This window comes from Carlito syrichta, unplaced genomic scaffold (assembly GCF_000164805.1).
Source record: "Carlito syrichta isolate Samal-C Ts95f unplaced genomic scaffold, Tarsius_syrichta-2.0.1 Scaffold304667, whole genome shotgun sequence".
NCBI lineage: Eukaryota > Metazoa > Chordata > Mammalia > Primates > Tarsiidae > Carlito > Carlito syrichta.
The window spans coordinates 303,113-328,961 of NW_007248763.1; the positions used below are offsets into that span (position 1 = coordinate 303,113).

Genomic DNA, 25,849 nt, shown 5'->3' on the forward strand with positions numbered 1-25,849 from the left:
GCTTTTCGTACTTGAGAAAAAGTCTGTTCCTGTCCCCTCCCGTCACTCCATGGTTTGCGGCCTCTCAGCCTCTTGTGAGGACTGCTGTGCTCACTGGAGAAGGAAGCCCACAGTCCTGGGGAACAAATGACCTCAGTCCAAACTAGGCTGTCTAAAAGCACAGTGCTCTCGCAAACTCTAACTTTACCCTACTTTTGAGAAGCGGTTGTGTATTTCTGTTCTTTATTACCTGGCAACATTATTGAATCTAGGACTGTAAATCTACAGCAACCCATGGAAAGTATAGGCAATGAGCTTCACTGGGCCTCAGAGACCCCCAAAACCAAGCCCAGGAAGAGATTGACATCGTTTTTTGATTTGATGATGTTCTGGCTTTTCAAGGTCAGAGCCTGATCTGTGACAAACTCTGTCATCTTCTATGTATTGTACAAACAGGGCACTTTAAAATTGAAAGGAGCCGGGCTCGGTGGCTCAGCCTGTCATCCAGCACCTTTGGGAGGCTGAGGTGAGTGGATTGCCTGAGCCCGTGGGTTCAAGACCCACCTGGGCAGCGAGACCTCATCTCTACAATAAATTGAAAAAAAAAAAAAATCAGCCAGGCATGGTAGCGCATGCCTGTAATTCTGGCTACTTGGAAGGCTGAGGCGGAAGGATCGCCGGAGACCAGCAGTTCGAGGCTGTGGTGGCCGGAAGTGGCCACTGCACTCCAGTCTGGGCGACAGAGTGATGAGACTCCAACTCAAAAAAAAAAAAAAATTGAAAGGATATTAGTTTCCGATTGCTAATGTAACCAGTTATCGCAAATTTAGTTGCTAAGAATAACCCAAAGTTACTACCTTGCAGTTCAGGAAGTCAGAAGACTCAGCAGGCTAAAATCTAGTGTTAGCAGAGCTGGGCTCACTCTGGAAGCTGCAGAGGAGAAGCCGCGGCCTTGCCCTTTCTAGCTTCTGGAGGCCACCTGCATTCCTTGGCTCGTGGCCCCTTCCCCGTCTTCACACCAGCCGTGCAGTGTCTCCAGATCAGACCCCTTTCCCTCTTAGGGACCTGCTGTTACATTAGACCCACCAGATAATCCGGGACAACCTCTTCATCTCAAATCCTTAGTCCACTCACACCAGCGAAGTCCCTTTCCCAAGTAAAGGAATAAACCCTCAGGTTCCAGGGACGGGACATGAACATCCTTGGGGGACTGTCCTTCGGCCACCACGGGGGGGACCGGTAGTGATCACACCACGACAGTAAGGGTGGCCTGCCCCAGGCCAGGCCAGCTAGGACGTGAGGACACGTGGCTTAGAAGCCATGTCTGGACGGCCAAAGACACATTCTCCCTACGTAGACACTCTGTACTCCGTTGAATGCCCTCGCTGGCTTTTGTAGTTGTTCGGATTTCCTATTAACATGTGATTTTAAGAAAGAAAACACCAAGACGCATAGAGAGAGAATCAACTGGGGTGACCACTTTAGTGTCCTGAAAGTATGAATTGAACCGTAGGATGTAGCCAGAAGAGCATGGACTTCGGAGTCCAAGGAGCCTGCATTTAAACTGTGGCTTCTTTGTGCTATTTAAGCTCTTTGGAACAGATAATTATTCTTTCTAAACTTCAAGGTGATGAGGTTTGCCTTAAGGAGTTTCTGAAAGGATTAAATTAGATCATGTATGAACAGTCACCAGCAGTGATGTATTTCTGTAATTAAACATATGGGTCAGAATTAATAATTCCTCTCGTTCCATTTTTGGACAATTAATCTTAAGATTTTGTGCCAGATATAGCTCCTAACAATTTTGGATGACTTTTCTCCAGCTTATTCTTTGTTTGAAAAGGCAATCCTGGGGCCTCATGCATAAAGATGCAGGAAATTTTGTATCAGTCATTTTCATCTGAATTCTTGGATTCGTTGCTCATGATAGAATTTCTAAGTGACAACAGAAATACGAAACATGTGAGCATTGTTAAAGTACCAATAAATTATTTTCACTGTCTGCCACCACGTGCTAAATATTCGTCAGGAAAATAGCACATGACATTGAATATGCAGAGGATCTTTTTCTTCCTGACATTTAAAACAGAAGAGAGCTTATTTCTGTTTCCTATTACCTTTTCAAGATTTCATATTGCCATATAATTGTTGTAATAGTTAAAGTTGAGAGTACTTTTATAGGAACATATTATTTTTTACAGCTTTATTAAAATAAACTGGAAATTGATAGAGAAAAATGAACATTTCGAGTTCTCTCCAAGTCCCCTCATACACGTCGCTTAAGCTCATAATATTCTCCATACTGCATAGCCTGAGGCCATAGATGATCTTATCTGAAAAGTAATATCGACCAGGCATGGTGGCTCAAGCCTGACATCCCAGCACTGTGGGAGGTGAAGACTAGAGGATTGTCTGAGCCGGCAGGTTCGAGACCAGCCTGGGCAACTTGGTGAGACCTCGTCTCTGCAATAAATCAAAATTTTAGCTGGGCGTGGTAGCGCACACCTGTAGTTCTGGCTACTTGGAAGGCTGAGGTGGAGAGATCGCCAGAGCCTAGCAGGTTGAGACTGCAGTGGCCATGAACATGCCACTGCACTCCAGCCTGGGTGATGGAGTGAGACTCCAACTCAAAAAAAAAAAAAGAAAAGAAAAGTAATACCTTAGAAAGGTAATGGCTCCTTAATACTTCATTCTTGCATCAGGAAAATGTTTCTATCATCCAAATATTTACTACTAAAAAAGAAAAAGAGAGAGAGATTTCAAAATCATTAGTCCTTGAAGGCCACCTCAGTTGTTCTGGGTAATATGTTAACACGCATTTTATAGAATTTCATCCACCTGTTTTGACTAGAAAACATTCTGTATGTGTTGGTCTCATCTTCATACCAGATAATTTTTTTTTGCAATTTCTGTGCATTATAAAATAATCAGAAAAGTTTCCTCATGTCAACTGCCTGTGCTGACAATCCAAGTTACATCCTGAGGACAGGTGTAGACCTCCCCGGTCCGCCCCCACCCTCCTGTCAGCCACTAAAATTACGTCCCACGTGTGCAGCTTTTCTTACTGTTTTGTTGTGGTGGTTGTTATAAGAGATTTGGCAAGCAAACTTTAAGGGTCATTATAATAATACACTATTGTGCACTGAATGTAAAAGAACTTCACCCAGCAAATATTTCTTTATTCTGTGCCTGCTATATGCCAGCCACTGCTTCGGTGCATAGCACTATTTATAAATAAAGACGACAAGAACACCAAAAATCACCAAGGAGATTAATACAGAGGATGAGATTCCAAAACACCAGCACTTGAGTAGAACAGCAATTCCAAGTATCTTTAACATCTGCATGCCAATGCCAGGGAGTTTGCAAAGACTGGAAACTTTCATTACGAGTGGAGCCTTTCATTAGACATGAATCAGAATCCTGGGCCAGGCAATCCGTGGGTCATCTGCAACATTGAGCAATCTCAGTAATGTCCCTGCACTTTAATGCCTGGGCAGGCGGCCCCCACCCGTGGCAGCTGCTGAGCATAAAAACATACTTCACCAGTCCTTGTCAGCCGCCTATTTGATTCCTTGTCTTATATGAACGGCATCCCACACAGCTATGAATTTTAAGCTCAAGTGCCCAGATTGCAATTATAAATGGGAGATTTAAGAAATTAATATTTAGCCTTTTACGGCTCTTCGATACTTTGTGAAGTGTTCCTGGCAAGTGGAGCACTGGGGAAACCAGCGTCCCTGCGGCCCAAAAGCGTTTCACATCAAATGAAGGTGGCAGACCCGGGAGGTTCGGCCTTGACCCTCCCCTGACAGGACAGCCCCTTTGTGGCTTCCATCTTGCTGAATCAGGGCAAGTATCACCAGCTCCCGGCTGTGGTGGAGAGGTGCTTCCATGGCGCCATTCGGGAACCCAGGCTCCCTCATCTTTCGGCTCTGCCGTCCCCTAGGGTAGGGCTCAGCACACTATGGCCTCTGCTGAGATGACAGGCTTGAGCCACTGAGCCCGGCCGAGACTGCTCTCCAAATGAGATCATCTATGGTTTCCGGCTACTCAGTATGGAGAATTTTATATGCTTAAGTGAAGTGTTTGGAGGGGACTGGTAAACAAAGCGCTTTGGAGCACCGCCATGCCCATACCTTTCCAGGTCATCCACGGCTTCTTTGCACTACAATGGCAGCATGGGATAGTTGTGACAGAGTAGATGACCCACAGGCTAAAATACTTGCTATCCATTTCTTTAAGGAAAAACTGGATTAGGCTCTTGGGTTCTCGGCAGGACTCTCTGTGAACCAGCCTGGAACTTACTTCTGCAGTTGGGTCACGAGTGGTGTGTCTGTGACCTCTTCCCTTCTCTTGGCCAGAACTCAGTCACATGGCCACACCTGACTGCAAGGAAGACTGGGAAATGTCCTCAAGCGGTGCAGGAAGAAATTAAAACAGGTTTAGTGAACAAATGATTCATCTCTGCCACGTTGGCAGTCTTCACGGACGGGAATACTGGAAGGTTGAGAGAAATTGGGGCTGCATTGGGAGGCAGGCCTGGAATTACAGCCAGTCGTCAAAGTTCCTTCTACACAGATCTATTCATAAACTCCACATCGCAGAACAAGTATTTTGCACTGACATCATCATGATAAGCTGTGAGGAAAGATGGCTCTGGCTGCTGGTGCGACAGAAGTTTCAAGTGGAAAGGCTTGTGATTGGATTGGGCACAGCCAGGAAAAAACAGGGGTCGTCTCCCAGGACAGTGCATGGGTTGGGTTTGTCACCAAAGTGCAGTCTGGCTCCATCTTGCCCATCCAGATGGCTAATTTTGTCAACAGGCCTGTGCCCCTCCTCCCATGGACCAGAATATTAATAAGCCAGGCTCACAGAAATCAGAGTATCTGTTTTCAGAGTAAACAGCAAACACTGGCTCCAACACTCAGGGCCGAAGCAGAACCACTCTGCTTCTCCTCTCTGGGGGCCGCCGTGGATGGAACACTGCTGCTCGGCTCTCAAGTTTAAAGAGCTTTACTCTCTTCTATGAAAGGTGATCAACTCTGTGCCCGTTTCCTGCCTTTTGTTGCCTTATTTTTGTGGTGTCACTATTTTAGCAGTTGACTTGTGTCAATAAAATCCCTGTGGTTTTAAGCCCTCTCTCCATACTCACTACTTTGCTGTACAGCCAGTCTCTGAAATAATGGTTTTTCTTTTCTGAATTTCTTGCTTCGATTGATCTCTTAGTAAACTGGATTTCATCACTGCTGGTATTTTCAGGAAGCAGGGCAGCTATGTATTGATGCCCAGGCAGTTTGTCTATTTATGGGGACTGTTTGCCCTATAATGAGAATGCAGATGGCCACTAAGTGACTTGAAGAGAGAATTTCTGTTCACTGCAGAAGTGCCACTGGGTGAGCAGTGAATCTCCCAGGAAGTGTTCCCAAAGGCTATATTCCTGAGTTTTTCCTTTTTTGAAAAGATTTCCTGTCTTTCTAGTCAAAGGATAACCCTCTCCTGGTTTGCATTTTCTTTTCTTAGAACTTGGTAGACATGTGTTTGTTTTTTAAAATTGAGCACTCCAGTTTTGTTTTCAATATTTTGAGTCACTGGATTTTATATTAACGCTTTTTGAGTTTTTGTTTTTGTTTTTTCCAAAAACAAGAGCTCACAAGTGTTCTATCCCAGGGCTCTTTTGTTTGCAACGTCTCTGATGTCTTTACACTCACAGGCTAACTTGATCTATGACCCATCCCACTCCCAGTGGTATGATCCTCCCCTTGTGGCCTTGAACTGTTCCCCCACTTCACCACAAAGCCCCAGATAACGGCAAGCCCCAGTGGCCTCTAACTCCCCAAGAATTTGAGCAGGTGGCTAAGAGTTTTTATTCCTGAGGATGTTTCCTTGACTTTTCCCCGAGTTCACCCAAACACCACGTCCATCAATTCTCTCCAAATTGTAAAGATATCTGAGTATCCAGAGCCAGCCAACTCCACATCTTTCCTCTGAGCACCTTCTGGTGGGTGGTGCTGGTTAGCAGCAATGCTAAGTCATGCTGGGATCTTCTAGACCCAGCCTTGGCTAACTTTTCAGCTTACGCCAGACAGTTGTACCACCTTTGCCTATTTGGTTGCCATCAAAAATTCTGGCTTGTTTTGACTTTGGAGGTCGTTCGGTGAAGCCTGGGAGACTGACCCTGCTTCCCTCTGACATTTTTACTCAGAAATACTTTTATGGGCACGTTCACATGCATACTTACATCAACACTTAAGCCAGCATGTATTTGTGTCCACAGAGACATATCTGAAAGGGTGTTCATCAAAATGCAAACGTGCATCCAAGGGCAGGCAGAGTGACTGCGTTGTCACAAGCCTGAGCTTAGCTGTGAATCCTGGTTTCACACCCCACCAAGGGATCCTTCGCTTTCTTGTGCCATGGGTCCATTTGGCATTCTGATGAAGCCTAAACTTTATTTTTGGCAAGGTTTTTAAATGTCTAAACTAAAACACATGGGGTTGCAAAATCAATTATTTGTAAAGATATCAAAATATTGTTAAACGTGACTGATATAGAGACCCTCTAATGTCTGTCCATATTGTCACAGCCCCTAGAGAAAGGCTTGCCCAGGGCGCAAGCACTCCTGTACATTCCTGGACAATATTCCTGAGAGCTGATAAAAGGTGTGCTTCCCCTAGGCACTCCCAGTGAGTAGCTTCAAAGGATTGCTGACTTCCCTGTAGGCTACGCCCCATCAACTGAAAGATGCAAATCGCCTTTACTCCCTTTTTCTAAGTGGTTATAAGTTTGAATATTATAGTATCAATGTAATCATACACCTTGTGAATTATATAACTTTTGTACCAATGTAATCGTAAGCTTTGTGATTTGTATAACCTTTGTGTAACGCATGATGTCTTAGGCCCTTTACTCTACAGCAAGCTTGATTGCCGCTTCTGCCAGGCCCTACCGATAACAGCTATGAGATAGCTCTGATATCTGGCACCAGGAAGTCTGGACAGAAAAATGTCACTATCGATAAATGCAGCTAAAACTCAAGTTCTATACGGTGCTTTGCGATCACGTAGCTAACGTACAGGTCCTAACAACTCTGGACTATAAAAGTGAACTGTAAAAGCCTAGAGGGTGAGTAGAACCACTTTGAAAGACCTCAAGTCTGGCTCTGCTCCCTGGATTCGAACTCAGAAATAAACTTTCTACCAGTTCTCTGCCCCTTTGATTTATTGGTATCAAGGGGAGCAGCCGAGCGTAACTGAGACCATCACCTGATGACATGGTAATATACAAATCACAAGATCTAGAAGCAGATGCAATAGCTACTGTCATTTCAAAGCAGTGAGGAGCATAAGTGATAACTGGAGAGATCCGCAGCGACTGTCATGCGAAGCGACCCTGTGCGCTGTGTATGATTTCTGCTGGAGAAAAAGTCTAAGGTGCTGCTAAAACTGAGTTCACTGCCTACCTTTGCAATCGAATAAATGCTACATGTCGTTAAAAGACAGTTTCCCCATCCAGGTTCACAACCCGCTGAATTCTGTGCAGGGACCTCTGACGAAGAATCCCTGACACAACCAGGCACTCAGCCTCAGACTTCTCCCAACTGCAGTTTCCCTGTCAGCAAAATGGGAGTCATGATAGTGGCTATCTCATAAGCTTAACTGTGAGGCATTAAATGAAATGATGCCTGTAAATCATTCGCTGCACCATTTGGCACAGTGGATATTCAACAAATAGTGTTGTTCTTAAGGATGGTAGAATGGGGAGTGCAGTAGTCAGCCCTCCATTGCTGTGGGTTTGGTGTCCATGGATTCAACCAGTCAGGAACTGAAAATGCTTAGGGGGGAAAGGAATTGCTTCTGTGCCGAACTTGTGCAGACATTTTTTTCTTGTCATCGTTCCTAAACAATACAACTATTTACATAGCATTTGCATTGTTTTAGATGTAAGTCATCTAGAGACAGTGTAAAGTATGCAGAAAGATGTCCAGAGGCTACAGGCACAAACACTACCCCATTTATTATCAAGGACTTGAACATCCACATATTTTAGCATCCAAGAGAAGGCCGGGAACCGACCCCCACAGACGCCAAAGGATGACTGAACTTACATTTAATGCTCTTCACACTTTTAAGTAGTGCATAAACAAGGTATTGCTGAAGCTCTATGCGAACATTTATTGTGTTTATAATCACAAAACAATACAACTAGCAATCCTCTCAAATAAGAAGGAAATCTCACTACAAGTTTCTCCCATTGAAAAAAGTGGACAAAGTTGCAACAGACACTGATTAGAAGATGTAAATGTTTTTTTAATCAGTTTTCACTGAGAAACATGAACAAAAACTCAAAGCATTTGTTACTGTTTTTATTATTCTCACATTTAAAAGTCTGTCCTCATTAGATTGCTAAGTACAGCCTGTCATCTGACTAGTTTCCTGCTCATTTGAATACATTTTAGAATGTATTTATTTTCAAAACAACAAAGCAAAACAAAACATCGTAAACCATTCTGTGGGGCCTCAGGCTTAGCAGCATAACTCAATTTAATGAGAATGTATACTTTCGCAACAAGTTTCACATCCGGTTTCTTCTGGATGCTCCAGGGACACAGGCATTTATATGTGCAGGCATGCAGTGGTTTCCCATTGCTCTGTGGAGGTCTTGGTATGTATAGGTTGTACTCAAGTTTCCTTTGTGTTCTCACCAATGCCCTCTTTAAATGAAAGGGCTGACTTCACGTAGGGAGTACGTACTGAGCTCTGGGACGACAGGGGCTCTGGTGACTCCTTCTCTGCCAGGTCTCTGGTGTGCCTACAGTGCCTGGCACGGTGGGTGTTCAGTAATTTTAGATAGAATTGGTTTATTTTACAGGAAACCTTTAAGATTCACCTCCGATTTTCTATGCTGAACATTACCTAGAAATTTTCACATTAGAAGCCAGAAATCTTTTGGCAGATGTGAACTCTTTATGTCTCAAGTTGGTGAAATCAGCTGAAAAACAAAAATTTAGGTCCCACAGTAGCAAGTCACTGTTCTGATTCATTCTCCGATCAAATTGATGAGTTGCTTAGGGAACATCGCAAGAGAATGTGAAGGTTGAAAAGTTGGTCTGAGGCCGTTGAAACTGTGTTGGGGGTGTGCAAGAATGGAGCTCACACGAAAGGGTGACCATTTGCAAAGGAATTTATTTAAAGAAAGAACTATGTCCAATATTTACATTTATTATTTTTATCATTCCACTGTAAAGCTGTGAAGTGAGTCATTATCACATACTATGTTTAGGTATCTTTATTTGTAGATACAGGTCAGAGATCAGCGAAGTTTTCCATGAAGAGCCAGATTGTAAATATTTTAGGCACTGCCAACCATACAGTCTCAACCACACAACTCTACTATGGACATGGCTGTATTCCAATAAAACTTTATTTACAAAACTAGGCGTCTGCCATATCTGTTAGGTTACTGACCCTTGATGTAGACTGCAAGTGTCCTTGCAAAAGTTTCCTTAGTCTTTGACACTGGGAAACCATCATTTCCTCTGCAAAGTGTGTCATCAATAAAGCTGCTAAAAGGTAAAAACTGTACACAAAATGTTGCACATTTCTTTGCACGTCAAATGCGCAGACTTGTTTGGAAGCTAACCATAAATGTCTACACAGTTTTAGAGCAAGTGAGTGCCTGCCTCACATTTAAGTTCTCGGTGGTGTCTGAGGCCGTATCTGTCAGTTTTGTCAGAAGGATCTTTGTGGCATGCACACAGTGCAGTGAAATATCTCCGGTATAATTGGCTTGTGGTTTTCATCACGGAAAGGAATGAGCGGGGCCCTGGTGCAAGCCAGTGGCCCTGAGCGGAGATGTGGAAGGGGAGGAATGTTGAGGTGTGGCTGGCAAATAACAGTGAACCGTTTGGGAAGCAAAAGCATCTGGAGACAGCCGCATTCGCAGCCGGGCTCACACATAAATGCACCCCAGAAGATGCAAGTTCCAGAAGCAAAAATAATATTATTAAATTAACTTTTCCCAGAATCCCATGTCTAGAGAAAAGAGACTGTTAAACACACAGGCTGATTTGGTGGTAAGGAAGATCCTTTCTAAGCGGCGGGTCTCGTTACAGCCTGGTGATGCCTCCCCAGTCCCATCTTCCTCAGAAGTATCAAGAGAGAGACTCTCCAACGGCCATGCTTCTGTTGGCTCATGCATGTCCAACTTGGGCGCCCCTCTAGACTTGAGGAGTCCCAAGACAGGAAATGATTTCATTTCATTTGCACAACAGGTGAAGCTTAATGTTAAAAGAAAAAGAAATTAGTGGTGTTTAAATGTCAGTTACATTTTATATGTTATTTTATGAATTTCACAGTTTATACAGTACTGTGAAAATTCAGCGATAACAGCACTAAGATTTTTATTATGGAATAACCAAAAATTCTGAGCCTGTTGCCAGTTCTTCTCCATGATGTTCTATAATTTAGAATTGAACAAATTGAGGGCGAATTGGGAGAAGGTGGCATCTATCGACCAGGAACAAAATTGTTATTTAGAAAAAAATTAACCGTTAAAACCAGAAAATGATTTCTTCCTTGATAGCTGCTGTGTCATAATATTCCTAACACATAAATTACTCATCCATTTCTTTTTTCTTTTTTTTTCTTTCCTGCCTCCACGAAAGAGAAAGAAATACAGAATTCCAATATTGTTGCCGGGGAGCTCATTTTTCATTTTTTCAAAGTTTCCTCCCCCTAGTCGTGGTAGTGTTTCTTGATCATTTTTCATTTCTATGAATTGGGAAAGAACAGCTTCCGAGTTTGTCAGTAATCCATAAGATTATTCCAAGATATGCTGAATTCAAGTTGAGTCCTTCCCCTATACAAAAGAAACATGGCTTGCCCTTGGAAACCTGAGTACAGGGAATGGGAGAAACAGAAAGAGTTTACTCTGTGATGCAGCTAACCAAAGAATTCGGAAGTGGCGACAACTGGGCTGAGGGTCAAGGTCTTTGGGCACCGTGTCAGCTGTCATTCAAGAGCTAACCCTCTGCCTTCCTCCTAGGTATTCAGTATCGAGATGCTCATCAGGTGACTCCATACTTCTCCAAGAGATTGGGACTTTAAAAATAAAATAAAGTGGCATGTAGAAAATGCTTTGGAAAAAGTAGCCTGCAACATTGTTTGCTAAGTAAGTTTGTCATGCCAAATTCAGAATTGTTATGCATTGTGCTTTCCCGAGGACAGTTTTCTTCTTATAGTGAGAGAGAGCAAACACTGGTGTCTCTTCTTAAAAGGACACGAAATCTCCTGAATCGGGCTCTTGCCCCTATTGTCACATCTAACCTGAATCACTTCCTTAGAGACCTAGTCTCCAAATGCAGCCACATTGTGGTTTAGGTCTTCAACGTATGAATTGGAAGGGGGGGCACAATTTAGTCCACGGCACCCAGGATAATCTCTCATCTAAAGATCCTTAACTTAATCACATCTGTATATACCTTTTTCCAAGCGGTGTAACTGACAGTCATAGGTCCCAGAGATTAAGATATGGCTGTCATTTGATGGGCTATTTTTCAGCCTACCACATCATGGAAGCAAATTAAGAGCTAATGTATATACCCACAGATGCTCATACACAATTTTTGCCAATGTGGAGTACTTACTTGAAATTTATAAATGAGAATAGGAAGAATAGGAAGTTACAAGAATTCCTGTGACTTACATAGTTACGCATCACTGTTACAGCTGAACCAGGTTCTTGTGCCCACTGCCCAGAAAAGCCAAAACTAACACGGCCACTACGATGGAGAAAACAGTTTAATATTGCAAAGCCGCTGAGCAAAAGGGGTGGGAGAAATCACCTGCTTCAAATTCACCTCCCCAGAGGTTCAGAGGATGAGGTTTTTAAAGTGAACTTGGCAGGCAGAGGGATGAGGGCTCTTGGTAGGTGGGTGATGTCATGGGGGCACCGTCTTTTTGTTGTCCTATGACCAGCAGAGGACTTTCTAGTACTCTGGGCCTGGGTGGGAGTTCGGTCTGCCAGAGTATGAAGTGTGAAAAAGATCTCAGATTCCATTCTCAGGTTTTACAATCCACGCTGTCTGTCAAACAACCCCCTGGCCCTCAGGCACACCCACCTGCCCTGAGCCATGTGGAGGCAGTCCAGGAGGAAGGTGTGAGGAGCATGGGGTACCTGGAGATTGAAGCTGCTTTCTGTCTTCAAACTGGCCTCTTGTATCCTCAGGCAGTCTTATATCGATGGGCCCCTAGGGGTCGGGATGGGAAGGTGGTTGCTAGTAAACTTAGACTCAACATGTTTCTAAATATCTAACCATAGCTGCAGCTTCTACTCCATGATCCAATATTAATTCTATATGGGTGGTTCCATCTTTATCAAAAATCTCACTCAGGAGGCTGAGGCAGGAGGACCACAGGAGACCAGAAGTTTAGGACTGCAGAGTATGATGCTCTCACCTGTGAATAGCATTGTCACTCCAGCTTGGGAAACAGCGAGACCTTGTCTGGAAGGGAGTGAGGGAGGGAGGGAAGAATCTCCACATAAATAAGTCCAACACAGAATCCATAAACCAGAAGTTTGTTATTCGCATTGACATAAAGCCCTTCCATTCCAGATGGGTTGATTGTGCTTTTCTTTTAAATAGCCAGTTTCAAAAATACATTTGCAATTCAACTTGATTTATGAACTTTTCAGAAAGGCTTTTGAGGAAGATTTTTACACCTGTCTTGCCTTTAGAATTTGCTCTTTGTTATGTAAAGCCAACACTAGCTGACATTTATTGAACAGTTACCAGGTGGCAAACACTGCACCAAGAGTTTTACATGGATCATCTCATTTAATGCTCATAGTAGCCCCATGTTGCAGGTGCTGGTGTTATCCTTAGCTAACTGGTGAGTGTCCTGAGACTTGGAGAGGTCAGGACCTTGTCCAAAACGCAGCAAGGAGAGGTTGCAGGGGTGTAAACCCCATCACTTTGATTTTAGAGCTCATACCATAGAATTCCATTTGATAGTCCCTGGAAAATATCGTTAAAAACTCCATTTTAAAACTTGCCATGGAGAAAGCAATTAGTATTCTAAACTCTCTGTGTGTGTCTGTGTGTGTGTGTGTGTAGAGAGAAAGAGAAACTGATTCCTTGTAAGGCATTGGTTCATGCGATTAGGGGCTGGCAATTCCAGAATCTGCAAGGGAGACCAGGCTAGTGACCCAGGAAAGCACTGATGTTGTAGTTCAAGTCTAGAGACAGTCTGGGGGTAGAATTTCCTCTCCTCAGGGGCCTCCATCTTCTTCTTAAGACCTTCGCTGATTAGATGAGGTCAACCCACATTATGGAGGGCAACAAGCTTTACTCAAAGTCGACTGACTTGGATGTTCTCCTTGTTTTTAAAATACCTCCACAGCAACGACCGTTTGAGTAAAGATCTGGGTACTGTGGCCGAGCCCAGCTGGCTTATGAAAGTGACCGTCACAAGTCCATCCCCTGTAAACTCGGCATCAATTTTACGTCTTCCAATAATATTTAATAATACCTGATCTCCAAATGAAGACAATAACAACGTTTATGTTTACCTAACTTGATATAACTGTCCTACATACAACTGAAAACATACTCTTTTCTCAGAAAAGGATGCAAAGACCCTGGATGATGATGTTCATTCTTCTCCTTGTGATCCTTTAGCCTAAATACTATAATGCAGCCAGACTCGGTGGTTCAGCCTGTCATCCCAGCACTTTGGGAGGCCAAGGCAAGTGGATTGCCTGAGCCTGCGGGTTCAAGCTGGGCAACTTGGCGAGACCTTGTCTCCACAATAAATTTTTTTTTAAAAAATTAGCTGGGTATGGTAGTGCGTGCCTGTAGTTCCAGTTACTTGGAAGGCTGAGATGAAAGAATCGCCAGAGCCCAGCAGGTCGACACGGGGGTGGCCGTGAGCATGCCACTGCACTCTAGCCTAGGAGACCAGTGTGACTCCAACTCAAAAAATAAATAAATAAATAAGTGCTCTAATGTAAGCCAATATCTCTTATGTGATATGATAAGAAGATAAAAGAAAGGCTGGGCATGGTGACGCACGCCTAAAATCCCAGCACTTTGGGAGGCCAAAGCGAGAGGATTGCCTGAGTCCATGGGTTCAAGACCGGCCTGGGCAACATGGAGAGACCTTGTCTCTACAATAAATCAAAAATAAGCCAGATGTAGTAGTGCACGCCTGTAGTTCCAGCTAGTTGGAAAGCTGAGCAGAAGGATCACCTGAACTCAGCATGTCGAGGCTGTGATGGCCATGAACATGCCACTGCACTCTAGTCTGGGCGACAGAGACTCCGACTCAAAAAAGAAAAGAGAAGAGAAGAAAGAAAACAAAGATGTCTGTACACACACACACACACACACACACACACACACACACACACACACACAGGCATATTCATAACAAAATAGGGAAGAAAATTCATGACAGTCACAGATCTTGTTTTTGTAGCTGCTGTGTGGTCATAGCTGGTGTCTTTCACCACGGCTCAGTTTCCTTTGCCTTCAGCCAGCACCTCAGCTGGTCACGGTCATTTCCTTGGGGTGTCTTCAAGTCTTCCTTCCTGAAAGATCCAGGACACTGATAGTACTGCCTGGGTTAAGTGCCTTTTCATTGACTTCAATCCTGAATCTGACACAGTAACCCTAAGAGACCCCCCTGAAGGATCACCTGTATTCCACACACCCTCCTGACATCCGTGGCCAAGTAACAGTTCAGTCTCCTCTTGGCAGTCGAGATCGACCACCCAGCCAGCATTTCAGCTTCCTTCTTTGCCTGTAGATGCAGAACCAGGAGGAGCCCAGAGTGGCCAGGGGCGATCTTGACTTTCAGAGCAGTCATCATTCTGCCTCCTGACGGGAGCCTTGTTTCGTCTGGAACTGAGACTTTCAGATCAGCAGAGCCTAAGGTTGCCGTCACAGGAAGCAAAAATGTTGCTAGTGGATAGCAGGGCTGAGAGTGGAAGATGGCACTTCCATTTCCACCCCTCGACTCCGCTGGAACGGGGGAGGGGGTTCTTGGATGGGCCGAGCTGCCATACTTCCACTTTCGCAAACTAAGTATGTTTCACGGGCTTTAAAATTCCATCTCCTGCAAAATCGCTCCAGCCCAGCATGCACATTTGTGTTTTGCTGAAGGAAAGGCGAGGTCTTGGGTTGCAAGAGTCCACACAGAGTGAAGGCCCCTGCTCAGCGTGCCTCTCACGCAAATGCCGTCTATTTGACAAGTGATAATAGGAACCATCCATGAGAAGGTGACATAAATGAGTCATTGAATGGCTTTTGCTGTAACTCAGCCTATCGTTAAACACTCCCACAGAGTCAGACCTCTGTCTTGCTTCTGGCTTGGCTGTTATGTTTTTTGTTTTTTCTCTTTTTCTGGAGGGCAGAAAATAGAAGTCTGTGTGAACAGGGATTTCTATCAGTTCATCAGACCAAGTGGAAATGTCTGTTTGTCATATGAAAGATAATAGCAGAAATCCATTTTTAGCCCCCTGTTGCTGTACTCATGTGTGAAATCACCCACAGAGGAAGGTAGCTGCCTGCAAAAGGACCCTTACTGGCCTGAGAGGTGATTGGCTGCACAAATTATGCTGCCAAACGAATTCGTTTTGCAAACCAAACAAGAGGCCCCATAGCCCGAACTGGGACTGCAGCCCTGGGCACAGCCTGACCCTGGGCGCCGGAGTCAGACACACAGACAGGCAAGAGCCCTGGCTGCTGCTTCTCTTGTCTTTTGCAGCACAGTGCTTGGAGAGAAAGTCATTTCCCAAGTATTGGCGTCTTAGCAGAGCCTTGATTTTCTGATATGGATGGAGAAACTGTTTGGCATTCCGACCACAGCACTCCTTTGTTTATTTTGTCTTGATTAGATGAGCGTGAGTTGGGATTTGGATTCCCAAGCTGGAGAAGGAATGGAAGGCGGAGGCTGGGGTCAGTGTTCTTAGTCTCTAAAGACAACTAACTTCAGTGTTGTGTACCATGCTCACATTTGAAATGTTCTGTCTTATGACCTTGAAGAAAGAAATACGCAATATCCAACCAGGAAGATTTAGCCATTTTTCTTTCCTAACAGAAAAAGAGGACGAGGAGAACTAAGAAAGGTGAGAGTGGGGAGTCTGAACGCATTTGAAAAAGCTCTGGTCTCTGCAGGCAATTTATTTCCAGTTCAGTAAACCCTGAAGCTGAGCTTTTGCATCTTTAATACACTCCATAAGAATAAAAATGATCTTGTTAGTTCAGTGCGGAGCCAACATTAGGAGGCCAGGCATCACTTGTTTGTGTCGGCTCTTCCGTGGAGCCAGGCCTGGCTATTTGTCTTGGCCTGAGTCGCGATTGGCTCCGGCCCAGCAGCAGTAGATCAGGACCAGGGAGCACCTTTTCTCACAGCAGACGGCTTGCTCAGCACCGACCAACATCCTCTGGTTCTGCTCCCAGCAGTGCACTCCTGGGCTTCAGGCCTGGTCCTCGGCCCTCTGAGAAGCCAGGGCTGCCAAGAGATAGGGTCGTCACTGTTAAAATGTCCTTTCTCTCCTACCCAGGATGCGCAGAGCATCAGCCATTTCCCTTCCACGATTGTGGCCAAAGCCACGATGGTGGCTGGATCCTTTAATTCACGTATACGCCAGGACTCAGGACACCATGGACTCTCCCTTAGTTGTTCTTCACTACAGCAGCATCACGTTTAATGAGTGGCTCACTCTTCACTGGCATGCTGCTTCATCTTGGCCGCTGAGGGACCTTCACGCTACTCTGGTACCCAGGACCTCCACCCTGGCCATCTGCTTCCATTTTAGACAGAATTAGGCTTATTTCTTCTTCCTTGATCCAGAAATCATGATTTGTTGTGCCAGTCGATTCATCTTTATGCATGTATTTTATACTGCAGAGTAGGGAAGTACAGGAAGAAAGAGGACACTTTGTCTTACATGGCAAAGAATGCTCAGAACAGTTTTCACAAACTTAAGTAAAAGTCTAGTTTTCAGCCGGGCACAGTGACTCACGCCTGTAATCCCAGCACTTTGGGAGGCCGAGGTGAGAGGATTGCCTGAGTCCACAGGTTCAAGACCAGCCTGGGCACCTTGGCGAGACCTCACCTCTACAATAAATCAAAAAATGAGCTGGGTGTGGTGATGCATGCCTGTAATTCCAGCTGCTCGGAAGGCTAAAGCAGAGGATCGCCAGTGTCCAGGAGGTCAACACTGGGGTGGCCGTGAGCGTGCCGCTGCATTCCAGCCTGGGTGATGGAGTGAGACTCCAACTCAAAAAAAAAAAGTCTAGTTTTTCCCAGGCATAACTTACCTGTCAAAATTACCAGGCCAATCTCACTACATGGAAATTCTTCCCAGTAGCTCTTTGATCCACAGTTTCCAGGCTGTGCTGCATGACCTTGACAATGGCCAGTTGCTACCATTTATTTTTCTACTTATCCATGGTTGCATTGATTTCCAAAGCAACTGTTGAGTTTTCAGAGTCCAAGACTCTACACTCATAGATGGCTTCTGCCAAAGAGTTAAAAATAGGAGAAAATTTAATTATACCTGTATCTCTTTACAAGCATAAACTGAATAATAACTAGAAAGGAAATCATTATTGGGGTCACACGTGTGTGAAATACCTCAGCGTCAAAAGTCAAATCGATTGGCAAAGGATGGCCAAAGTGCAGCGTCAAGGGTCTTACCGAGCTGTATCTTGCAGAAGCGTGTGCCACACGGGCCTCGTAAGGCCCCTTCCCAGGAAAGAAGGAAAGCAATGGGCCCATCGATGGGAGCAGTTGGTCCTGCTTCGGTGAAAGCAGAGCTGCAGCCCAGGGTCTCTTCACCGTCCGCCGGCACCTCTCCAAGATCGCCATGTTCTCCTGCTGACGGCCGTCTTTTTGGTCAAGCTAGAAGGGAAAGCAGCCCTTGAAAAACTGCCCTCCCCTTCAGATAGTTTAGTTAACACATTTGCAAATGTTCTTGGAAATTACTTTCTTTTTTTTTTTTTTTTGAGTTGGAGTCTCACTCTGTCGCCCAGACTGGAGTGCAGTGGCCGCTCCCGGCCACCGCAGCCTCGACCTGCTGGGCTCCAGCGATCCTTCTGCCTCAGCCTTCCTAGTAGCCGGAATTACAGGCGCGCGCTACCACGCCCGGCTGATTTTTTGATTTATTGGAGAGATGAGGTCTCACTGCCCAGGTGGGTCTCGAACCTGCGGGCTCAGGCAATCCACTCACCTCAGCCTCCCAAAGGCGCGGGATTACAGGCTGAGCCACCGAGCCTGGCTGGAAATTACTTTCAAGTCATGTCGTTTTCTACTTGTATAGATTTAGGTCCACCGAAGTCATTTGTTTATTAAAGTTCAACTTCAGGCCAGGCGTGGTGGCTCCGCCTGTCATCCCAGCACTTTGGGAGGCCGAGGCAAGAGGATTGCCTGAGCCCAGGGGTTCAAGACCAGCCAGGGCAACTTGGCAAGGCCTCATCTCTACAATAAACCACCAAAACTAGCCAGGCGTGGTAGCATGCTTCTGTAGTTCCAGCTACTTGGAAGGCTGAGGCGGAAGGATCACCTGAACCCAGCAGGTCAAGGCTGCGGTCGCCGTGAGCGTGCTGTGCCACTCCAGCCTGGGCGACAAGAGTAAGACTCAAAAAAAAACTCAACTTCAATGTTAAATGCCACCGAGAGCAGGGGCTGCTGCCCCAGGTTTGCCTCATGGTCCTTGCTTTGCAAACTGCAGCCTGTCAGAATATGCTGCTGGCTCTGTGTTACAGACACACTCTGGCCTGCATTTGATCTAACTGTGGCTTTGAGGGCTGGGAAAGGACGGACTCTGTTAGCATGGCTGCACTAGACACCATTGCTTCTGCTGCTTTCTCCACCTCGATGAGTCTCTGAGAACAAGGATCAGAAGGCACTCACTATACATCCTGGGAATCCCTGAGTGTTGCTTCAGATGATCGGATGAAGACACAGCCATTGTGCAAAATGAGGTGTCTTGGAAGATGGATTATAAGCCTGTAAAAAGCTTGTTGCTTCCAACTAAGGCTAAACCTAGCTCTTAGACAGCTGGCCTATCCATATGATTGCTATTTGGTTAATGTGGCATTCAGCACATCAGTTAAGGACAAACCAAAATTTCATTTGGTTTTATTTTTTTGTTTGTTTTTTGAGTTGGAGTCTCACGCCATCACTCAGGCTGAAGAGCAGTGGCCCGCTCACAGCCACCCCAGCATCAACCCACTGGGCTCCGGCAATCCTTCTGCCTCAGCCTTCCAAGTAGCCAGAACTACAGGCACGTGTTATCATGCCCAGCTAGTTATTTTATTTATTGTAGAGACGAAGTCTCACCAAATTGCCCAGGCTGGTCTTAAAACCCCGGGCTCAGGCAATCTTCTTACCTCGGCCTCCCAAAATGCTGGGATTACAGGCTTGAGCCACTGTGCCTAGCCTTCCATTTTATTTTACATAAATTAATTAAGCAGTCTGGACTGTACAAAATTGCTGTTCAGTTGATTGGTTTTTGAAAGGAAGACTCTACAAGGTAAGTGCAGCCCCCCCAAACTGTGGCTGTTCTGTTAGGAACAAACTAAACTTTATTTTCTTTGACTAAGAAAGGAGGACAACAATGAAACTTTTTCTTTCTTTCTTTTTGAAAAAAGCCACATCTTTCAGTCACCATTTATAACATTCATTGTTTATCCCAATTTGTCAAAATGCTTGCTCAACTGCTTTCTTTCTGGGCTTGTGTATCAAATGAAAACTTTCTCTACCATCTATGAATAAAGCCTCTTGGTTGACTTCCAGGATGCCCTCATCATGTAAATTCCCATGCTATCTAACTTTTGAACCAATTTTGACTGAATTCTGTATGAACTAAATAGAAATGTGTTGAAAATAAAGCACGTTTTCATGCTAAAGCTGTGTCCCAAGAAAACACTTTTGTAGTGAATTTCTCATTCAGCCTGCTGCTTCCATGTCCCCAGAAAGGATAGTCCCCGTAAACTCTACATCGAAGGGCCATTTCTTACAAAGGCAAAGGCAGTTGCTTCACAAAGCATAATAATGCAGTCTGTGTCTTATTGATCCAGCCGGGATATGGGGTTTAAAATCAGAACCGGAGAGGAGTTCAGGCCCTCTGCCTGTCAGAGCCTCTGTCCCCATGCCTGCACTCCTTCGGTTGTCCACCCCTGTCCCGCCCGAGTCGACGAAGCCTCCCACCCCAGCCACGGTCGGCAGTCCCGAGTCTTGCTCCCGCAGCTGGCTCTCTTCGCTGTCCTTCCAGCGCCACGTCCTGGCATTCTCCTGCCTCGCCCCGGGTTTTGAAGGTGACTTTTGGAGTCAACGATGATGGACTGATACTGCGGCTTCTGTTTCAGTGGGATCTTTGAGTTCATTTTTTTAGCATTTTATGTGCCAGAAATGACATTGTATTATCTAGTTTAAAGCTAAAAATGTTGAAATGCACCACTGGTACAGGCTGATTTTTTTTTTTAATGACTTTCTTTTCTTTTCTTTGAATTGGGGTCTCACTGTCACTCAAGCTAGAGTTCAGTGGCATGATCACGGCTCACCACTGCCTCCCAAGTAGCTGGGACTACAGGCCACCATACCCAGCTAATTTTTTAATGTTTTGTAGAGGTGAGGTCTCACAATGTTGCCCCAGTTGGTCTTGAACTCCTGTGATCCTCCTACCTCAGCCTCCCAAAGTGCTGGGATTACAGGCGCGAGCCACCATGCCCAGCTTTGATGTTTATTTATATCCCTAAAATAGGAAAAAAAAACATTATTTTTTGTCCCATGTTTTCCCCTTTAGTCTGAAACTTTCCCATAATTAAATTTATATATTCATTATAAACAAAAACAAATTGCAAATAATACTTAGTAAATGTCTGTACTGTGCCAGGCTCAGTGCTTGACACTGGTCAAAGAAGACACAACCCAGCATCAATAAACTGTTTGAAATAGATAATTTCTTATTCTATCAGAGTAGTAGTAAATATATCAGCATTGCAATCATAAGTGCTATTAGATATAATAAAAACAAGAACAATCATAACAACAGTGGAGTTAATGTGAGCTGTTTGCTGCAAGACAGGAACTATGGTAAGTGCTCTGCATGCCGCCTCTCATTTCATCTTTATAAATACCCTTCCTAGTAGGGGCACTCTGCTGACACATACACCTGGAAAGGTTAAGAAACTTGTCCAGAATTAGAACTAGAGGGTAGTGGGGCTAGGGTGTGAAGCCAGTTTGGTGGTGAGAATGCAGTGATGACCCAGAGCTACCATGCTGAATCTCTCTACCTCCATCTGCTGTGGTAGCGGTGGGTTCACACCTAGGACCATGCAAGGCTCTTCAGTTGAAGCTGGAGACACATCAGCAGCGCTTGGAAAGTGAAATGAATTAGCAAGCACTTGAAATGGTGGCAATGTAGGAACAAACCCAGTTAACCCACCAAAGTGTCAGGTAAAGGGTAAAGCTTTTGAATGTAGAAGTTCAGGAAGCAAGCTGGGATGTAAATAGGTTTTCTAAGACCATAAATGCTAGAATGCGGGCCCTGGAGGACACCCCCCGCTCCAGACTGGGTTGTCCAAAAGCAACAAGGAGACTCCGAGATCAGTAGAGTGAAGCAGCTTTTTAAAATAACACTCTTGCAAGCACTCTGGGTGTCCCTCAGATGAGCAGGCACACCGAAGCAGTTTCAGCCAGAGTATTTAGGCCCTAAAATGCAAGTTTCCTCCCCTGTTTCCCCATAGGCTGGGTACTTTCAGAGGTTATATCATGTTCCAGGATGTCACCTACATGTTATATGTAGATTGGTGTACACGATTAGTTTATTTGCACGTCCTATTTATTAGTTGGTTAGCATAGGTGTGACACACTTTATTTGAATGTCCTATTTGCTGATTGGCTTACAAGATTTTGTTTTAATTGGTTTCCATCGGAGTTTATATGAAAAAACCCACCAAGGTAAAAGCCCACAAAAAGAGAACAAGAAGCCGGAAGTGACTCAGCAAAAAGCAGTTACGTATAGCCTGTGTCTTCCTGTGAAAACAAATCATTCTTTTTCTGACACTATGCAACCGTACTGAGTTAGTGGTCTTTTCCTACCATTTTATTTTACAAGTTCATAAAAGAACAAGGCATATTTATTTTCATGGGTAAAAAGGATTAAGTATGTCAAGTTAATTAAATGAAGGTGTTACAAGCTGAGTCTAGAATACAGACCCATCAGAGGTGGTGTTATCACACGGTTTCAAGGTAAAAAATAAAAGAATTCAAGGACAGGGTGAGGCATGCTCTAGAAAAAAAATCAGGAAATCTTTAGTCTTAGCACAAAGGAAGGAAGGAAGGAAGGAAGGAACTCTGTAGCAGGAACTTTTAGCCACAGGGATACCCTTTTTCTGAGCTGCCGTCAAGACTACCTTTGCTATGATTGAACTACCAATTATAATTATACCCATCTGTTAGCTTTCACGATAGCCTTATAACTCTCTTTGTAGAATCTCTGTGTCATTTTCCTGTTCTCCTTCCAGCTTCCAGTTAGTTTTTGTCTTTTTACCAGTTATTTGTTCTTTCAGAGTATGAGCACAAAAAATAAAATAAGAGATAAAACTGATTCTTTTTTTCCCACGGATGCAGGATATGGCCAAGACTGGGATCATAGCTACTGACCAAAGCGAGATGTGTCACGCCATAAATGCACTGTATTGTTTCTGTCTGTCTGTACCTCTGTTTCTCCACTGGGACAATTAAGTCCTTGGCAAGAGGAACAACCAAGTTTTCTCCTTCACTTTCCTCTGCACATAGTTCAGTGTCTGATATAGAGAAAGCATGCAAGGAACCATCCATCGAATGAAGGACTACATGGGTGGGGCAATAGGAACGACAGCCCTCCTACTGTTACTTTACTCCCCACTAAAGCAGCTGCCTCCAGTTGCTGCTCAAAAGGGTCTAGAAGTCGTGATGTTCCAAAACCGTATGCACATTCTGGGCTCTTGTTTCAACCAATGTTTTCTCCCCTTTCCCCCTCAAACTCTTTGAATTGGCGGGCTAGCAGATTAGTAAACAGAATGCTGCGTATACAGCCCTTTATAAATCAGCAGGGCAGGAGTGGAATGTTATGTTATTTCTTTCTGTCCAAGGATAATCTAATCTTGCAAAGATAGTTACCAAAGTCAATAACATTTTCTACTTGGAAGACAAAAAGTGTCTGAATTGGATTAAGGTGAAACAAGAGTGGCCTGATGCAGCTGTCAGTGAGGAACTTGTTTGGTATGGCTTCGTTAGCCTTAAATGGATATCTGTATTTCTTCTGTGTTCAGTGAAGCCACAACCAACCAGCTCTTCAGTCAGTGATATTGAAGAGCTTTTACTTTTAGCTTGTTGCATTTTCATTTGTGTGTATCTAGTCTTCCCACCATGGCAGGTCCTCAGACTGGCATTTTAGAGATAATCAGCTGTGTTATTAGCGGAGTTGCTGCCACAGGGCCCAGGAAAAAGATAAGGGGAATCCATAAGACCAAGCTGGGTTAGGGAGAGAAGATTCGCCTTCCGCCGAGGTGCCAGCCGACTCATCAAGCTGCCTGTTCCCCAAGGAGGCAGCGCCCCGCTGGCCCCGCTGGCCTCTCTGTCCTGTGAGCGCGGGCTGGTTCTGCGCCGGCTGCCAAGTGACTGTGTTGTTGTGTTGCTTAGTTTTCAGGCCTTTACCTACTGTCCTTCTTCACCATCCTCATCGGGCTGGTGCTCTACTCTTCCACGTCCACCTACGTCGCCCAGGACCCCCGTGTGTACAAGCAGTTCCGCAACCCCTCAGGACCTGCCGTGGACTTGCCAGCTGCCGCGCAGGTGGAGCCGTCGGTCACCTACACCAGCCTGGGCCAGGAGACCGAGGAGGAGCCCCACGTCCGCGTGGCCTAGGGCGAGGCCCGCCTGCCTGCAGGGCCGGCACCAGGCCAGGCGTTTGCTAGTCATTGCTGTTGTGTGTGTAGAGAAAGGTATTTACTGGGTGCAGTCTGCACAGGTGGACTGCAAGGTAGCAGACCTTCCGGAGCCGGTCAAGGGAGCCAGCCGCACACACCGGGAGACACAGGCTCCAACCACCTGACTTGGGGAGATGCTAGCTAGTGTGCATCCTGACCACAACCCCGTGCGTTCATTACTGTGAAGATTTTTGAATCAAAAGCGAGTACTGCCGTTGTCGTTGTTTGAATCATGATGGTTACTGTTATCACACTGACCGTCAGGCGGATGTTTTGTTCTCCTGGTGGGCACTATTGCCAGGCCCACATGTAGTCCATGTAAGTCCTACTTTTCTATGGCAAGTCCCTTTTTGAGAGTCATTCTTTATCTTTTGCACAGACTGCATGGGTGACGCACGCCCCTGGAGCCCACCCCGAGACGGCTTCATATCCTAGGGACCTGGTGGCTGAGGTTTTCCTCCGTTCCCGGTTGGACTGCCTGCACAGACATGTTTTGTGCCATGACCCTTGTCGGGAGGGGCAACTGACCACACGATTCTCTATTCTAGGAATAGATATGAAACACACCTTTCAGCCTTTTTATAGTCCAACCTCTGCTGGCTCCAGGCCATTGCCTTTCTGCTGTGCCACATGGGCCTGCTGACCAAGTCCCTGAAATGACAGGATGAGGACTGATCCACGTCTGTGGCTCACGGGCAGCCCCAGAAGCAGTCTCACTTGTCTTCAGGGCAAGGCGTCGTTTTAAAGTCTTCCACCCCTCCCTATATCCTCTCTTCAAAAACTATTCTCATTTTTCCCCTAGATATCCTTAGTGATAACATGGAAATTAGTCAAGGCACTGGAAAAAACCGTGGTCCTCCTCTGCCCTCTTAATCGTGTGACACCCTTTACAAAATATCCCAGCATGGAAATTACCCTTATTGTGGAGTGTCATCGGCCGTGCCACCTCCTAGCAAAGTCAAGGTGCCTTTGTGGAGCAGTCTTGGAAAACAGCTCGATTGGCCTGGCTCCCGTGTAAGGTAAAATGTCATCACTGAAGAGTCTGGCATTTTGGTCGTATTGGACATCCATTCAATAGTAGAATGTATTGATACAACATTTATATGGATACAGAGAAAATTACAGGATCCCGATAAGGTGTGGAGTGAGGGATATGTCACTAGTTTAATCTGTTGCCCTTAAAACAGCCCTTTTTTCAAAAACAGGAAATTAAGAAACACCAGAGCCCTCCATCATTTAGAATAGAGCCTGTGTGTCAGTATGTGAAGTACTCGTTAAATCTGGCAGACTTAAAACTGTTCAGAAAGATTCTCGATGGAGTTACAGGGTTTGTAAAGGAAAAATACATGTTTATGAAATGCTGGACAGTTCAAGCCAGTATCTCTTACGCGAGCAAGCAAAGCAAAACACCAGGGGGTCTCTCGAAAGTAGCAGGACAGAGTGCAGTGTCATCTGGACTCCCAGAGTGCCTGAACAAGGCCTAAACCTGGCAGGCCAAAGCATCCACTTTGCCTTTGTGCCTGCCCTCTGCAGTGGGTGGGTGGTCCTGCTCTCAGAGATGGGCAAGAAAAATTATCTTCTCCGTCATTCAGATTTGACGGTCAGCTCAGTTCAGCCCCCTTAGAAGCGTGTTTCATTTTCTGGGGGGCGAGGGGTTGGCGGGGTGGGGAAATCAGTATTAAAGTTCTATCATATCAAAACAACTTTGCCGACATCTGCTCTCTGCTACCTTTTAGACCAATTAAATACCTTTCTCTGACTATTTTGTCCATTCAGATCCGAAGACCTTTAATGACTGTGGTTTTATTTTTGTGTTTACATTCCTTTGGTTTGCATACTCTGCTTGACTTATTGCATTTTTAGTATTTATTTTAAGCAAAATGT

General features: G+C 45.1%; 1 protein-coding gene across 1 annotated transcript in view; it reads left to right on the forward strand.

Annotated features, from left to right (window-relative positions):
* SLC35F1 (solute carrier family 35 member F1) overlaps positions 1–24,725 on the forward strand; it is a 165,389-nt gene extending 140,664 nt beyond the window's left edge. The window contains exon 9 of the mRNA XM_021713678.1: positions 23,679–24,725. Coding sequence (XP_021569353.1) covers positions 23,679–23,903 — 225 coding nt within the window. The 3' untranslated portion in view covers positions 23,904–24,725. The remainder of the gene's footprint in view (positions 1–23,678) is intronic.
* The last annotated feature ends 1,124 nt before the right edge of the window (positions 24,726–25,849 follow it).